The sequence below is a fragment of the Pristis pectinata genome, chromosome 28 (assembly GCF_009764475.1).
Source record: "Pristis pectinata isolate sPriPec2 chromosome 28, sPriPec2.1.pri, whole genome shotgun sequence".
NCBI classification, from domain to species: domain Eukaryota; kingdom Metazoa; phylum Chordata; class Chondrichthyes; order Rhinopristiformes; family Pristidae; genus Pristis; species Pristis pectinata.
This window is the reverse complement of record NC_067432.1, coordinates 27,039,894-27,058,176: the sequence shown is the minus strand read 5'-3', so window position 1 is coordinate 27,058,176 and position 18,283 is coordinate 27,039,894. Positions and strand designations below refer to the sequence as shown.

Sequence of the window (18,283 nt, the reverse complement as noted above, 5' to 3'; positions counted from 1 at the left end):
TAATAAGATGCGAAGTAAAGCTCTAATTGGCCGTCTCGTCAAAATTAGCTAAACTTTGGTTCCACTACTTTTTGATGTGGAACAGTTGCTGCAGTTTATTGTTAATGCCTCTTTAAGAAAGTAGGCGTGTTTACCACAGCGCATGCTTACAATCACTCATCTCAATTTCCTGCCAGATAGTGTTCCTTTGTTTTCATTTCTTTGCATTAACGGGGAAGATCGCAATCCTCCCCACCGACAGAGCCATGAAATAAAGTTAGCTCTCCCGAAAGGAAATCAGACCTTGCTGCTGTTGCAAACACTTTTCTCTGCCTTTTGCAGAAGACAACGAACGAGGTCGGGTGGACGTAAAGGGGAAACAGACTCCCACTACTTTCTGCGTGATTTGTGTTGTTGCATAGAACTGGCATGGTTATCTCTGTGAAGACTTGCGGGGTGTTTGACAGGGAGTTTCAAGGCAAGGCTGAGCTGCGGGAGGGCGGGGCGCGGGCACGGGTGCGCGCCCCCGCCGGGCGTCTGACGTCACGGGCTGCTGGCCGTGTCATGGCGGCTGCCTGTCAGCGGCTGGAAGCCTCTTCCATGTAAACAGCTCGACGCTCCCTCCTCTCCTCTCCTCTCCTCTCCCTCCCTCTTCCCTCCCTCTCCCCCCACCCTCCTGCCTCCAAACACATGGAAAGTCATGCCGGTGCCGAGCGGGGTGGCGTGGCCGGGGACTTAGCCGGAGCGGGGCCCACCGTTGCGAGGGGCGACGGCGAGCGGCTGAAGGGTCCGGACGGCCCGGGGGCGGCTTCGGGCCCCGCTGCTCCGTGTCCGTGCCGGCGGCGGGATGAGGATGTGGGAGAGGCGGAGGCGGAGGGCGCGCCCGGCGGGGAAGGAACAGTCCGGGACGGCCCTCTGCAAAACTTGGTAAACAAGATGGGCGAAGTGAGGGAGGAGGCTGCCGCCGGGCCGAGAGAGGACGCTCCGCCCGGCCTCGCTCAGCACCACACGGATCACCAGCCGCAGGACGAGTGCAGCCCGAGGAGAACCCCCGAGGGTGACCACAACCACAGCGCCAGTGACCAAAGCTTGCCTGGCGAATCGCGAAGCATTGACTCCCTCGAGTCCTTCTCCAATTTGAACTCTTGTCCGAGCTCTGACCTGAACAGTGAGGGGACGGAAGACCGAGCCCTGGCTCTCGCTCTGCAGAGTGAAGAGTACAACAACAAGGACGGTCTTGCCAAACCGTCCGGTTCAAAGGAGAGATTTCCCGGACAGTCAGTTTATCATATTAAGTGGATCAAATGGAAAACAGAAAACACGCCCATTATTACACAGAATGAAAATGGCCCTTGTCCTCTGCTTGCAATCATGAACGTGCTTCTTTTGGCATGGAAGGTATAATTTAAAATATTAAAAATCTTTTAATAATATGGTGATGCCTGTTTAGCTGACGACATTCTTGTACTCGCTGAAAGGCAGAAGCCTCGGTTTGTCTATGCCTCAGTTTTAAAATTCATTTCTTCATTTTTCAAATCCCTGCATGTCCTACCTAGCCCTTACTGTCTTTGTATCCTCCTCCAGGCTATAATGCTTTGATATGTTCAGTTTTGGAGCTTGGCCTAGAAGGCTGAAGGCATTCTTGCCGGTGATGGGTGAAGAAAGTGTGGGAGTACATAATGTGCAAGAGTTGGAGGAACAGAGCACTTCAACCGCTGTTTTCTTTTTCTTTTAAGATGTCCTTGTTGTTTTCACTTATAATCCTATGTAGCACTTTGGATGTGTTACTTTTGTAGGTGCTATATAAACATAAGTTTCTGCATTTCACCTGATTTATGAATATCCACTTTTATTATAGATTAAACTACCACCCATGATCGAAATTATAACAGCAGAGCAGTTAATGGAGTATTTGGGTAAGATTGCTTTTTTTGGCTGATCCTAAAGTGAATTGTTACTCACTTGAAATGGTGCCTCATCATATTGTCCTTAATGTGAAGCTTCTGCTAATTGTTTATCGTAAATCTTTTTAGTTTTTTTTGCTTTGTCAATTGAAAGACTGGAAACAAATTCCACAGTATTGAGTGTTTTTGAAATATTTCATTACAAAGTTAGGGGTTGCTTCAGTTGAACTGTAAAACACTCTTCTGTAACATATCTTCATGGGAACTTTCAGCTGCTTCATCAATGATCTTTCTCTGCTATAGAATGGGAAGTGGGACTGTTTGTGATTAGTTAAGGCACAGCTTTCTCCAGATGCAATAGGGATTGAACAATATCTAGGTTCATAAACTACTTGGGCATTGATTGCACTTGTGCAGCCCATTTCCAACAGGAGAGAATCTAACCAACTCCTCTTACTACTCAGTTGCATTGCCATCGCTGAGGTTCCCTACACCAATATTTTGGGACGCTGTCAATTAGGAGCTCATTTGCAATAGTCAAATGTCATGGTAACTAGGCACTCAGTGGATATTTGTAATGTACAAGTCTGGAGTGTAATGGAATACTCTTGACTTGCATGTTGTAACAGCACTAAGTCTAACGCTGTAATAAAAGGCAATCCACTTGATCGCTTCAGCACTTATGGGCTGTGTCTGCAAACTGTAGAAACTGTCGTAGTCATAGAAATCTTTGGAGCTGGTAGGAAAAGTCACAAAAGCCGTTTTGTTTTCTTTCAAAAGGCCTATGGAATCTTTGCCTTTATAAATGATAACTGGGGATGAGGAACTTCTGTTAAGCAGAAGGGGATGGAGAACTGAGTTCCCTCCAGTGCAGAGAAGGTTAAAGCTTCCAGAGGGATTTTGATATGATAAAGTAAAAATCCTTTTCAGAGTTGGGAAAAGGCAAGACACTGATTTAGGATAATTGGCAAAAGAACCAGAGGGCAGAAGAAAAATCTTGTTCATGCAATAAATTATGATCTGGAATGTTATGCTTGAAAAGAGGATGGGAATGATAAGATATTTACTTATTAGTCACATATACATCAAAACACACAGTGAAACGCTGCTTTTTGTGTTACCAAGAATGTACTGGGGGCAGCCCGCAAGTGATGCCGCTCTTCCAGCACCAACATAGCATGCCCACAACTCCTAACCTGTACGTCTGTGGAACGTGGGAGGAAACCGGAGCACCCGGAGGAAACCCATGCAGACACACTGGGATAACGTACAAACTCCTTACAGACAGCGGTGAGAGTTAAACCGGGTCACTGGCGTTGTAATAGTGTTACGCTAACCGCTACACTACCGTGCAACTAAGTCCATACTTGAATTTTATCTGTTGGCATCAGGGAACAATTGGAACAGCAACTTGGATATATGGAGATGGTATTTTTGAGCTTCAGGGGTATAAACTATTTGTAGGTGATCTAGTTTTTGGATTTGTGTGGAGTTTGTAAATACATATCTATCTGATAAGATTGTAACGCCTGATGTGACTTGATGAGCTTTGCATTAAGTAGTCAGATGCAAGTAGTGGGAGCTAAACTTGTAATCAACAAAATTTTAAAGTCATCGTGCAAAAGACAACTTCTTGAATTGAATAGCTCTCTGAAAATAGTATGCTGAGAAGAAATTGTCTTTCAGGAATTTAAAACATTTGTATTACCTTTTTTTAAATGTGGAGATCAGAGCAAGTTGAAGTTCTGTCACTGCATTGCGAGGTGTTGAAGATAATGATTATTGTATCTGTCATCTAATGTGGAGTGTAACTCTTAACAAAACAAAGGGGGATATAGATGATGGGTGGAAGACACTTGATAAGATGTAACAAAATGCAGTTTCTGACTATGAGCTATCAACCACAAAACCAAATGATTTAATGGGAAAGTAGATAGCCAGGAACTTTGTTTTGGTAGAATACCACGCAGTTGTAAATTTTATAAAGCAAGGTACCAAATCCAGGTAATGGCTTTGGATTCTTCAAGGCCTTGCTACAATTAATGATGGTCAAAAAGTTTGACAGAGGGTGCGGGATCCTCCTTGAAAGAAATGTGACCAAAGCTATCCCAATGAGACCAGAACTACAAAAGCCCCATATCTTGGATCAAGCCCAATTTGTTTCATTGAATAATTTAATTTTCACCAAGACAAAATTTGTCCTGTGTAATATACTGTATGCAATGAAGTGAATAACGGCAGATCACTTCAACTTTACCTGCCTGTCAGGAGTTAACAAATAGTTCTGCAGTCCATTGCCACTCATTTGTCTCATAAATTAGAACCTTGTTCATTTTATATTTTTAAAATTGTGCTGAGGTTTTCTAAGGATTTGTAAAGCAAAATACCACCTATTTCTTGACTTCAAAAATTAAACAAATCTGCACAGAAAGCTTGAATGTTTGCATTGAGAAATGTAGAATCCTCAAATGTCATTTCTTGTAAGAGTTCTGCAGTTCGGAACTCTTCAGGAATAATAATGAAAGCCTCCTACTACCAATGTCAGAAGGCTCAGAGCTTTAACTGATGAAGTCAGCTGAAGTTCACAAACGGCATAAGATGGTGTAAATCCACTGCTTTGGAGTTGTGGTGCATCATTATTTATGAATGTGTGTGCTAGTGGGAAAATGGTGTCTTTGCCCTGCTTTGAAGTAGGTCCTGGTAGGTAGATTTGAACTGATCTTGTCCACCTTTCTATTCCTTATTGGAATTCAGTGCTGCATTGACATGAAATAATAAGCTAAAGATTTGATTCAGTTAAAAGCAAGGGTACAACATTTGAGTTAAATTACTGATTTAGTAATCTGTGGGCCTAAATATTTAATACAGAAAAATTAATATGAAATGGCAGTTTGAGCATTTAAATTTGGCCCAGAGATCTGGATCTTGAGGAAAGTTTAAAATATGGTGAGGTGATTGGATTGTTTTAAAGAAAAAACTGTTTAGACTGGTGTCTTTCTGGGATGGAACACTGCCATCCTTAACCTAATCTGACTTGCATGATTGCATTCCAACTCAGCTGTAGGTTTTCACCTGCCCTCCCAAGTGGCTTGGTATGTTATTCATTTGATGCACAATGTTATCACATCTTTGTCAGGACAAAAAAAAACAAATTAATAAATAGTTACTTTGACAGTGAGTCCCACAATTCAAGGAAGTTTGAGTTTAAAAGATTGAAAGAGAAATCCTTTTTATGTAAGTTATTGGCAAAGCTGTGGCATCTTTAGCCTCTGCAGTGGTGCACGTCCTTTTTCTCGGGAAAGGCACTCAAGAAGAAGAATCCTAGAATTGTCCAGCACACGCCTGTTTTAACCATACGAAACCAGACACGGATATGCTTCGTCACTTTCAAAGACAAAATAGACAGATGCTGTCCAGTTTTGACTCGGGGCCCAGTGTCATTTGGAGTGTGAGGACAGCACATGCAGGTTGAATGTTGTGCACCATGACCAAATGGACTCCATAATAAGCCTGATCAATGATTTTATCCAGGAATTTTAAGCCTTTTTACTGAAGAAAACGAGTATTTATTTGTGGGGGCGTAATGGAGTAGGGAGTTTGATACGTCTTCTCAGATTTACGTCTGCTCAGCTGGCTCTCAGCTGCTTTAAGTCTGTGCTTGTTTCCACTCAAATGAGGTGAGTCTGTCTCATTTCAAATGTACAACCTACAAACTAAGCTGTCTCTGCTTCTGCAAAAGTTGGAATTTCATCATGCATCATTGTCATGAACTCTCGCTGCATCTTGGTCCTGCAGGATGTAGGTGATAAAGTGCAGAGGAGAGATTTGCTTGCAGTGTTTTGTTTTTATTTTTAAGTTAATTTGCATTCTTTTTCCAGTGTAAATAGATGTCACATTTCCCAGTACTAGCATTCACTTTGAAGCAGTGACTTTGTTAATAAAATGGCAAAAACATGACAGGGCAGAAACCTTGGTTTTCTTGAGATGACTTATTATGCGTTATTCAGTTATTATGTATTATTCAGTGTTAACAAGTGAATGCTTAACTATTGTCAAAATGTCACATAACAAGATGCAAAGGGTATATATGGGATTTTTGATGTAAATTTGCATAAAGTTGGTTAAAACCAAGTTTCGAATAACAGATCAAAACGAATGAGCCAATCAGCAATTCATGATAGAATATCAAATTGAATTTGTGATATTTTTAAGATGAGAGATTTAAGGTGTCTTTATTAGTCACATGTATATAGAAACACACAGTGAAATGCATCTTTTGCGTAGAGTATTCTGGGGGCAGCCCGCAAGTGTCGCCACGTTTCTGGCGCCAACATAGCATGCCCATAACTTCCTAACCCGTACATCTTTGGAATGTGGGAAGAAATCCATGCATACATAGGGAGAACGTACAAACTCCTTACAGACAGTGGCCGGAATTGAACCCGGGTCACGTACTGTAATGGCGTTACACTAACCGCTACACTACCGTGTCTGCCCATTTATTGTGCAACAAAGGGCCGTACAGACAGTTGTATAGCACAGAAACAGGCCCTTTGGTCCACTGCATCTATACTGACCATCATGCCTATCTATACTAATTCCACTTGCCTGCATTAATTCCATATCCCTCCATGCCCTGCTCATTCAAGTACCTGTCCAGATGCCTCTTAAATGTTGTTAATGTACCTGACACCACCACAAGCACCTCTGGCAGCTCATTCCAGATAACATCTACTCTTTGTGTGAAAAGTTTACCCTCGGATCCCCTTCAAACCTCCTCCCTCTGACCTTAAAGCCATGCCCCCTAGTTTTTGACACACCTATGGGAAACGGACATTGGCTGTCTACCTTATCTATGCCTCTCAATTTTGTATGACCCTATCGTGTCACCTCAGCCTCCTTTGCTCCAAGGAAAACACATCCAGCATATCTAATCTCTCTTTATAATCTGAGCTCTTGAATCTAGACAACATCCTTGAGAGTCTTTTCTGCACCCTCTCTAGCTTAATCACATCCTTCCCATACTGTGGTACGTAGAACTGTACACAGTACTCCAAGTGTGGTCTCACCAACATTTTGTACCACTATAACATGATGTCCCAACTCTTGTACTCAGTGCTTTGGCTGATGAAGCCAAGCACGCCATGTGCCTTTCTCACCACCATGTCCACCTGCTGTTCCCTTGCTCACTTTCCCAGTTGTTCTAGATCCTGTTGCAAACTCAGACAATCTTTTTTTCAGTCCAGATGTAGGGTCTCGACCTGAAATGTTGACTGTCCATTTCCCTCCATGGATGCTGCCTGACCTGCTGAGTTCCTCCAGCATCTTGTTTGTTGCTCCAGGTTCTAGCACCTGCAGTCCCTTGTGTCTCCACCTCTTTCACTTTCTATGCCAGCAATTGTGGTGTCATCTGCAAATTTACAAATCATGCCACCTACGTTCTCGTCCAAATCATGAATGTATCTGACAAACAACGAAGGACCCGGCACTGGTTCCTGTGGCACACCACTGGACACGGGCCTCCAATCTGAAAAACAACTCTCCACTACCACCCTCTGTGTCCCATTACCAAGCCCATTTCGTATCCAGTAGGCTAGTTCACCCTAGATCCCATGTGTTCTAACCTTCTGAACCAGCTCAGTGAAATATTTCCTTATGAAAGGTCCCGAGAAGAAGGATAATAACATCCATATGTCTACTTCAATTGAGCATTATCTTTGAAGTACAAGTCATTCCTGTGGGGCTGCAATTTAGTGGTTTGTACTTTAATAATTAATATCTGTAGATAATGGAACTGCTGCCTAATACAGGCCCTAAACTCTTTACTTCTAAACTAAAAAGCCATCAAAATTATTAATATTTGGCAGTTAACTCTGTGTATTTGGGATATGAATTAATGCTGTCATTCACAGTAAAGTTTTGAAGCTTCATTGAAAGTTGTATAATCCATTATGTTGTCGTGATCATGGCTGTTAATAAGGTTGTACTTCGTAGATCCCGAATTATAATTTTGTCCTGCAGTACTTAAAATATTTGGTCATTTGTAAACAAGTCAATAGATAACATAGACTTAGTTGCAACTCTCTTATAATGCAAGGTTTAAAATTTTTCTTTGAAGGTAGAACTTCTGCAAAGGTTGGTATTGATGCATGCACAGTAGATTAATTAGCTGAAGGCTGAGAATGAAGCAAAAGGCCCCTTGGAGAGTGTTAAAAGTTGGTGGGGAAGATGGAAAAGCTCAGTTAAATCTATTTGATAGATTTACTCCGCTGTTTTTCAGATGTTTTTTTTGGAGTGGGTGGGAAGCAATTTCTGTTCTGTACAAAGTGCAAAAAGTAAAATAAATTGAATTCATGAGCATTAGTGTTTGTTGCTATTTGGTGAGGCCTAAATTGATAATCAGAAACTGTGATTAAAACAATGAATAGGGTATTTGAAACGATCCCTGTGGTGCAGTTTGTGGAGTTTTCAAAGATTTAACTATTCTACCTCATTTATAGATCTTGTTTGAAACTGATCCTCTGCTTGTCAGATTTAAGTTTACTTAATTGGGATGTGTTTGTTGGTTTTGGGTAATGACACAAAATGAAATGAGATTGTAGCTTTATGATTATAAAAGAGAGACTAAATTGCAGAGAGAAATGGCAACAGTTAAAAGCCCAATTTTCTGTCAGCTATATAATTTGCTTTGTTTTCTTTGGAACAGTAGTTTTTGTATGGCGGCTTGATGCTGCATGGTATAGTCGCCAGTTGATTCACAGGGGTATATCATGGCAATTGCTGGTTTTCATCTGACAAGTTTAATGAGTATATATTTTTAAGTTTTAAGTTTAATCTAACTGGAAAATAAACTATAGAGATATATTCCTTTTATCCCCAAATAGATCACTTTGTCATTCACTGATTCTCCCTTTTGCAGTATAAACAAGTTCACAGTTAGATTTCTTTTTACCTGCTTTTAGCTTCAAGAGCTGCAGCACAAGATTGCAATTTTGTATTTTGTTCTGTCAAGTTATATTAAATAAACTTTTGCAATGATAACAATTTACTTTGTTAATTTTCTTCATAGCCTCTGAGATACATCCATACTTGGAGTTTAATTCTGAAGAATATTGAATTGTCAAGGTGATATTGGTCGACAATGTGATAATTTTGCACGTCACTGCAGTCTTTTGAACTTCATGGCGCCATTAATTCCATTAGCAATCTATGGTTATTTATTATTGATGTTTGAGTAAATTAATGAAGGAAGGGTAGAACTCAGAAATTACAGGTTGAAATGTTTAAGTGCATGAACCTAATTGATGTAAAATATTAAAGTGGTTATTAATGAGCATTGAAGATCTTGAGTATTTTTTTCTTTTTCCACAGGTGATTATATTCTTGACGCAAAGCCAAAAGAGATCACAGATGCTCAGAGACTGAACTATGAGCAGGTACTAATCTGTTGACTGTATGCTTTTACTAGATGGAGCCCTAAGTGAAAAGGGTTGCAAGTAACCCTAACAGCAACATTGCTATAATATTTCTCCTGCATCTCAAGATGCCCCCAAAGGAATAGGAGTCGTAGAGATTTTATTCACAGAATTATTTGACCAACCAATCTTGCTATGACTTAACTGTTTAAAATTGAGACAACACAATTGTTTTGATTTGGACATATGGAATTTAAAAATAGATAAAATCAATTGGTGTATTTGTGGAATTATCATATGATGGGCATGTTTTAACACTTTTAAACTCCAAACCCCATGGAAATTAGCTGAAGGCTGAGAATAGAGCAAAAGGCCTCTTTGGAGAGACTGTTGTAAATTGGTGCATGTGTTGGGAGATAGGTTGAGTTTAATATATTTTGAGGATGTGCCCCATCATGCTTTAAAAACATTTAAAATGTTATTTTTGGAGTGCTGGGAATCCATTTTCTGCTGAAAGTATGAAGTCTCTCACTTAGATCTGAAATATACTTTTCTGCTTTTAAATGTACTGAGTCACATCTGTCATGTTGCTTTCCCAGGTTTCCTTCATGTATAGGCTAGACTTCTTCCAGTTCCAGGGTAAACTGTAATGAAAGTAAAATGGGCTGGGATAAGTACCCCTGCAGATTTTTTTTTAGTCAGTTATCTAGAATGTTTACAGTAGCTTGTTTAGTACATTTAGTTCATAGTAAATATATTTAAACTCTTTCAAAACTCAGCTATAAATAGGAAGAAAATCATTCATTTTTGTCATGCAGTCCACAGCGCTCTGTTTCTGAAATGTAACTTCATTTATGTAACGTCAGTGAACTTTGAGTTGCTGCTTTCACCTGAAGTTGTTGCAGATTTTTGCAAGGGCACCAAAGTATCTACAGTCTATTGGAAGGTGGGCAATTTTGGTTTTTCACTGCAGATTAAACTGTGGAGACATGAAACCCTTTATATTTAAGCTGAAAGATTTTTCTAATGCATAATGATAGAAAGCATTAAGAACTTTAGAAGTAGGAAAAGGAGTAGGCCAAGCCTGCTCCACCATTCATCAATATCATAGAACACAGAACAGTACAGCACAGGAACGGGCTCTTCATCCCACGATGTTGTGCCGAACTAATTAAGCTAATAGTGCCTGATTAAACTAATCCTTTCTGCCTGTACATGGTCCATAGCCTTCCCTTCTCTGTATATTCATGTGCCTATCTAAGAGCCTCTTAAACACCCCCATCATATGCCTCCACCACTGCCCCTGGCAGCACATTCCAGGCACCTACTCACTCTCTGTATTTTTTTTAAAAAAGCTTGCCTCGCACATCTCCTTTGAACTTTTCCATTCTCACCTTAAATGCATGCCCTGCCCTCCAGTATTAGACCTTTCAACCCTGGGAAAAAGATACTGGCTGTATACTTTATCTATGCCTCTCATAATTTTATAAACTTCTATCAGGTCTCACCTCAGTCTTTGCTGCTCCAGAGAAAACAACCCTAGTTTGTCCAACCACTCTTTGTAGCACATGCCCTCTAATCCAGGCAGCATCCTGATGAACCTCTCCTGCATCCTCTCCAAAGCTTCCACATCCTTCCAATAATGGGGTGACCAGAATTGAATGCAATACTTCAGATGCAACCTGACCAGAGTTTTATAAAGCTGCAACATAACTTCCTGATTCTTGAACTCAGTGCCTCGACTAATAACGGCAAGCATGCCACCTATCTTCTTTACCATGCTATCAACTTGTGCGGCCATTTTCAGGACCTGTGGATTTGGACCCTAAGATCTCTCTGCACGTCAATGCTGTTAGGGGTCCTGCCATTAACTGTGTAGTTTCACTTTGCACTTTGGGATATGAAATGTAACACCTCACACTTGGCTGGATTAAACACCATCTGCAATTTCTCCATCCATTTCTGCAACTGATTTATAATCCCACTGTATCCTTTGGCAATCTTCTGCACCATCCGCAACATCACCAATCTTTGTCATCCGCAAACTTACGAACCCACCCATCCACATTTTCATCCGTCATTTATATATATCACAAACAGCAGAAGTCCTACTGCGGATCCCTGTGTTACACCACTAGTATAATGGACACAAGGCAGAATAAGACTCATCAACCACTACCCTGTGTCTTCTATGGGCAAGCCAATTCTGAATCCAAATGGCCAAGTCACCGTGGATCCCATACATCTTAATCTTCTGGATGAGCCTACCATGAACGACCTTGTCAAGTGCCTTACTCAAATCCACGTAAACAACATCCGCTGCTCTACCTTCATCAATCACCTTCGTCACCTCCACAAACTTGGATGCATCTAACGAATTCTATCCCCTGTAACCTCATGCACTAAGGAAGTCCCAGTCGACATTGTGGAAGTTGTATGACAACCCTTATTTTTGCATCTTTCCCTAATCTGCCTCCATATCTGTCCTTGGTGTTCTTGTGACTGTTCAGGGTCTATAGCATAATCACACCAGAGGGATTGCACATTTCTTATTTTTGAGTTCTACCCATATATACTCAGCGGATGAGCCGTCCTCGTGTAATCTGAGTGCAGCTATGATATTGCCCCTGATTAGTCGTGCAACTCCTCTCTCTCTCTCATTTTTTCTCTCTATCCCTTCTAAAACATTCAAACCCTGGAACATTAAGCAGCCAGTCCTGCCCCCCTCAACGAAGTCTTTGTAATGGCCACAACATCATAATTCCATGCTCTGAGTTCATTTCCCTTACCTTTCAATACTCCTTACATTAAAATAAACACACTTCAACCCTTCTGTCTCATTGTGTTGTTATGTACCAGCAACAATAGAAACACACCAAGTCATGTATAAGTGCTTAAAAACTATTTTATTAATAACTGCTTGTAATAATAAGAAAAGTAGAAATGTTAGATATCAAACATAATCCCCAAAACTAAACTCGAAGTGTGTGGCAAATTCCCAAACCCCAAATGTAGGAATAGTTCTCAAAGTTCAGTTCAAGTCATAAGGTGAAACGTGAGCAAAGGCTTTTGCAAAACCACCGTTGACTGAAGACAAAACGTAGAGAGACATTACAAAATCCACGTGTTCCATGATGGAACCCATACGACACCTCAATCACCAATGATCTCCATTGCTTTGTTCTGAAGTATCTGCCACCCCAAAGGCATTCAATACATGGCCGTCCACACAAATACCTGTTTCCCACTACAGGTTAATGACAAAGTGGACTGCACTTGATTTCTCCAAAAAAAAATCCATACATGGATTGTAGTGACAGACATAGCTATTGTTCTTCATCCATTGTTACAGAGACCAGCAGTGTCTGTCTGTCTCTCTCTCTCTCTCTTCTCCGACTCTCTTCGACTCACTGAGCAAAACAGCCAGCATGTTGTTATCTTGCTGTCTTGATGACACCACACACACACTACTACTCTACTGTTCAAGTGCCTTAAAGGGACACTCAACAAATATCAACCTGACTCGTAACAATGTGTATTACCTTGCTCGTGCCTGTCTTTCTTTATAGACTGACTGGTCATGACGTTCTTGTTCCCATCTCCCTGCCAAACTAGTTTAAACCTTCCTGAGTAGCACCACCGAACCTCCCTTCCAGGAGTTTAGCTTCATTTAAGGTGCAACCCATCCCCCTTCTACAGATCGCCCCTGCCCCAGAAGAAGCTCCAATGATTCAAGAACCTGAAACCCTGCCCACTGCACCAGCTCCTCGGCCATTCATTCATATGTTCTATCTTTCTATTCCTGTCCTCCTAGCACTTGGCACTGGGAGTAATCCAGAGATTACTGTACTCGGTCCTGCTTTTTGGCCTCTTTTCCTAGCTTCTTCTGCTCACTGCGCAGGACCTTCTCCTTCTTTCTACCTACAACATTGGTGCACCACGACCACTGGCTGCTCACCCTCACCTTTGAGAATGTTCTGCAGCTGCTCCGAGACATCCTTGACCCTGGCACCTGGGAGGCAACACACCATCCTGGTATCTCTTTTGTGGCCACAGGATCTCCTGTCTGTCCCCCAAACTATTGAATCTCCTATCACTCTTGACTTGCCTGACTCCTACCTTTCCCACTGAGCATCAGAGCTGGCTGATCTACCTCAGGATCTCCATCCTCGGATCAGGTTCCTTCTGCCCTTCAACTCTCCCTCAGTAGTTCCCCTTATTGCCTTTCTTATATCAAAGTCCAGCACTTGTAGCCTTTGTGTCCCTGTTCATCATCCTCCATCCTCTGTTTCCACCTTCACCCTCCCCTCAGGGACATGCTGTATTTCCTTAGCCTTCTGAGAAAGTAGAGGGTGTGGTGTGCTCTTTTGGCCATAGCGTCCATGTGGTCACAGTTTGGTAAAGCAACTGCTCTGCCCAAGATAGTAAGAAATTGCAGAAAGTTGTGAAGGCTCCACCTGCCTCTTTGTTTTCCTTGTCTCCTTTCACCTATCGCCCACCTGCCTCCATCTCCCAACTCCAGCCTCCCCCCCCCCCCCCCCCCTCACCTGCCCGTCAACCCTCAAACCTCCTTGGTCTACCAGCTCCTGTCTCATCCCTCCCCCTCTCCACCCTCAGTCCTGATGCAGGGCCTCGACCCCCAAATCATCGACTGTTCCTCTTTTCTCCCCCACCCCACAGATGCTGCTAAGTTCCTCCAGCGGGCAGCTAATGCTGTTAGTTTGCCAAAGGCATAAATCAGAAAGCAAGATGATTAATAATAAAAATCCAGCATAATGGGCCAATATAGTTGGGTGAAGTTTGCTTTGACTTTAATCATGTTGTTTCCCATGAAGTTCAGAACGTCAGTGTTTTTATTGATTTATAACCATCTTGGGCTGAGAAAATTGGAACTAAATAATAGTGACACTTGCAGCTCGTATGAAGTATGATAACATCTGTCTCAGGTAAATTGTGAAGAAAGACTACGTGGACAGTGAGCTGGTTGCAATTTGCTTACATTCTTTATCTCAGCCTATTTATCCTATTTATAAGTGGAGATTTAAGCTCCAATTAATCACTGCAGTATTATTGAAGTGTGATGAAATTCCTTTAATTGTGCCTAGTGATTGTAATTAATTGTAAATATCCTGCGTTTTGCTGCTTGTCACCAGAGTATTTTTAAATGCTAAAATCAAGGACTCTTAATCGGAGTGCAAATAAGTCTAAGAATCATGAATGTACATTGCACAGAAGTTGACAAAAATCATTTCGTATTCATATTTTCTCGAGTTGTAGGAGACCATTTGTCCCCTTGACTCAATGGCAACTTGCGTTCCCCTACTTATTTCCCTGTGACCAGTTCTCTCGGATATCCATCAACACCCCTCCACCCTCCCATCCTGAATCTCCTGCCAGCCACCGAGACTAGAGGTAATTTACTGTAACCAATTAATCATGAGCACATCAGGATGCGAGAGGAAGGCAGAACACCTCGGGGGAATCCACATGGTCACAGGGCATATCAGAGATCAGAACTGAACCTGGTTGCTGGAGCTGTTAGCAGCAATGCTTCCTGATGCACCACATGTCATTGTTTCTTGTTGAATTAATTTTAATCATCGTTATATGTCGTAGTAACTTGACATATAGTGGTGTAATATACAAGGAAACTGAAGGAAGCAGATATTTCTGGGTAGAATAGTGGAACTGTGTTTGTTCAAAGATGATTTAAAATTTGGTAGAGTTGGAGAAAAATGTTGGTGGAATACAGAACCACAGAAGGCACCTTCTCTCTTAACCACTTAATGAAGCACGAGGCCAACAAAGTGGCAGGTAAATGTTGCTGGATCTCAAACAATGATGAGAAGTACAGGAAGGAGCTAGCGAGCCCAGTGGCATGGTGTCAAGACAACCTTTCCCTCAACGTCAGCAAAATGAAGGAGCTGATCTTTGACTTCAGGAAGGAGGGTGGAATACATGCTCTTGTCTGTATCAGTTTTGCTGAGGTGGAGATCAAGTTCCGAGGTGTAAATATCGCTAACAATTTATCCTGGTCCAGCCACATGGATGCTATGGCCAAAAGAGCACACCACACCCTCTACTTTCTCAGAAGGCTAAGGAAATACACCGTGTCCCTGATGACTCTTACCAATTTTTTATAGATGCACCACAGAAAGCATCCTATCCGGATGCATCACAGTTTGGTAAAGCAACTGCTCTGCCCAAGATAGTAAGAAATTGCAGAAAGTTGTGAACGCAGTCCGGTACATCACTTAAACCAACATTCTCCCCCCCCCATTAACTCTATCTACACTTCCCGCTGCCTTGGGAAAGCAGCTAACATAATCAAGGACCCCTCTCACCCCAGTCATTCTCTCTTCTCTGTCCTCCCCTTTCCTGTCAGGCAGAAGATAAGCCTGAGGGCATGAACCACCAGACTGGGACAACTCCTATCCCAATGTTATCAGACTCTTAAACAGAGATTTCATACACTAAAAGATGAACTCTTGATCTCCCAGTCTACCTTGTCGTGGCCCTTGCACTTTATTTGTCTACCTCTATTGCACTTTCTCTGTAACTGCAATGTTATATTCTGCATTCCATTTCTTTTTAATACTTTGATGTAATCATGTATGGCATGATCTGTCTGAATGTCATGCAGAGTAAAAGTTTTTCACTGGTATCTTGGTATGTGTGACAAAAATAAACCGATACCGAGTCCAAGGTACGGGTAATTTTGAGTGGTCAGTTCCACAACTATTCTTCTAAGTTTAGTGTCGACGTTGTGTCCGTCTCTTTATCATTCAGAATCAGGTTTATTATCACTGGCCTATGTTGCGAAATGTGTTGTTTTGCGGCAGCAGTACAGTGCAAGACATAAAGACGTTTGCAAGAGTCCAGCCATGTGGAAGCTACAGCCAAAAGAGCACACCAACACCTCTACTTTCTCTGAAGGCTAAGGAAATTCAGCATGTCCCTGATGACTCTTACCAATTTGAAGGAGTCTTTGGTGACATACCAAATCTCTTCAAACTCCTGATGAAGTAGAGCTGCTGGCGTGCCTTCTTCGTGATTGCATCAATGTGTTATTATACATTATCTCGGTGTTTCCCAATTCCCAGCCTTCAGTTATGGACATTGGTTGAGAGTGGGATCAAATTTGGGTTATAGGTCTTTGACAATTAAACAATGAGATAACAACACTTAAATTCTAGTGATAAATGGCAGTTTGGGCAATGTACTAGTTTCAATATTCAAATTGGAGAAATTTTCACACATTTTGCGGTTGGCTGGATTTATTTTAACCACTTTATAATGCTGATAAATCTTGATGTAATCCTATTCTTTTTCTGAAACAGAACATGAGTGATGCAATGGCCATATTACACAAGCTGCAGACGGGATTGGATGTAAATGTAAAGTTTACTGGTGTAAGAGTATTTGAATATACACCTGAGTGCATTGTATTTGACCTCCTTGATATTGCACTTTACCATGGATGGTTGGTGGACCCTCAGGTGAGAATTCATTGAATAGAAATAATTTGAATTATGCATAATCTGCAATGCTTCTTTAAATTCACTTTGTGCTGTTGTTACTACCCATGTTCACCCATGGTTTCTATTTCCTTCAGCCTTTTGGGTAGGCAATGTGAGAAGTTCCAGTATACAGAAATAAGGCCAGAAATGGCAAGTTAAATCCTGTTCTTAATGCCTCCTCCCTGAATATCTGCAGTCTAGCAGCTACCGTAACAGAGAAGCCAACTGCAGAAGCTTGATGAAATGTTTGATCTGAAGCAGATTAACTTTAATTGTTCGGCAGTTTTTGACTTGCCACCAACTTTGTAATTGAAAGTCAATTTGCCTGTTCTTAATGAGCACTCCTCTGGCACTGCCAAGGTATATGCTGTCTAAAATTTTACATTTATTCAAGAACTGTTAGTTTTGACAACAGACTAGCACGCCAAGAATTCTGGGATACTTAGTAGTTTTCAACTGAGGAATTGTACTCTCAAATTCAGATAAATTACCAATTGAGGAAATAAAACTGCTTCATGATATTTAAAATTAAGTTTTCATCAATGTTCTGATAAATTAAACTTCTTGAGCAGTTGAATTTAATTCAGACTAAATTGTCAAAGCAGCAGGGTACACTTTGAAAGATGTAATTAGTATTATTTGATTGTTTTTAATTTGGAATGTGATTTATTGCAGTTGGTTATGCAAGAATTGCTTTCAACAATAGCGTAATTGTTTCTGCAACAAATATTTGAAAATATTCGCCTTTTGTTAGCTATCATTTGTAGCAAGGAAATAGATGAAAAACAGGACTTCAATGTTAGAAATCTCCAGGGCATGACTGTTGGCATACCGCAGTAAGTGCAAAAATCGGATGTTGGAATTGAATGTGTGTCTGAAGAGGTGGGCTGAAGGGAGGGCTTTAGATTCCTGCGGAAATGGCATCTGTTCAGGGAGAGGTGGAATCCATAAGCCAGGTGGATTGTATCTTAACAGAACTGGGACCAAAATCCTTGAAGGGAGTTTAGTGCCACGGAAGGATCAGATGTAGTTGGCAGGAAACTGGGAATTTGAGAGGAGTTTCAGAAGGAAATAGATGGAGAAGATAAACAATTAAAGCAAGTTGTGGAAGGCAGAGGGAAGAAAGCTGGAAGAAAGTCGGCAGGGAAGATTGGAGTGCCTAATTGCATATCCTTCAATTTAACCATTGTAGAAAATGACCCAAAGGCGCATATATGGATGAATGATATTGTAGCTTTACTGAAACGTGGCTTAGAGAAGGGCAGGAGTAGCAATTGAACATTATTGATTATTTGATTCATAAAAGATGAAGATAGTAAAGGAGAGGAAGTGATGCTTGTTGAAACAATTACATCTAGAATGAGTGGTGGTGTATTAAAAATTTAACCATTGAGATCAAAAGATTTGAACTGAGGAATGGGGGGGGATAAGACAGCATTTGCAGAGCTGGGAGTGCGCTCCAGGC

At 41.4% G+C, this 18,283-nt stretch overlaps 1 protein-coding gene across 4 annotated transcripts in view; it reads left to right on the top strand.

Moving 5' to 3' along the window:
* Positions 1-225: 225 nt before the first annotated feature.
* mindy2 (MINDY lysine 48 deubiquitinase 2) overlaps positions 226-18,283 on the top strand; it is a 61,228-nt gene continuing 43,170 nt past the window's right edge. For 3 of the 4 annotated variants that reach the window (XM_052040521.1, XM_052040519.1, XM_052040518.1), the window contains exons 1-5: positions 226-1,377; positions 1,838-1,895; positions 3,009-3,173; positions 9,255-9,319; positions 16,639-16,797. In XM_052040521.1, coding sequence (XP_051896481.1) covers positions 670-1,377; positions 1,838-1,895; positions 3,009-3,173; positions 9,255-9,319; positions 16,639-16,797 — 1,155 coding nt within the window. In that variant the 5' untranslated portion in view covers positions 226-669. The remainder of the gene's footprint in view (positions 1,378-1,837; positions 1,896-3,008; positions 3,174-9,254; positions 9,320-16,638; positions 16,798-18,283) is intronic. The other variant, XM_052040520.1, reaches the window with a different exon arrangement.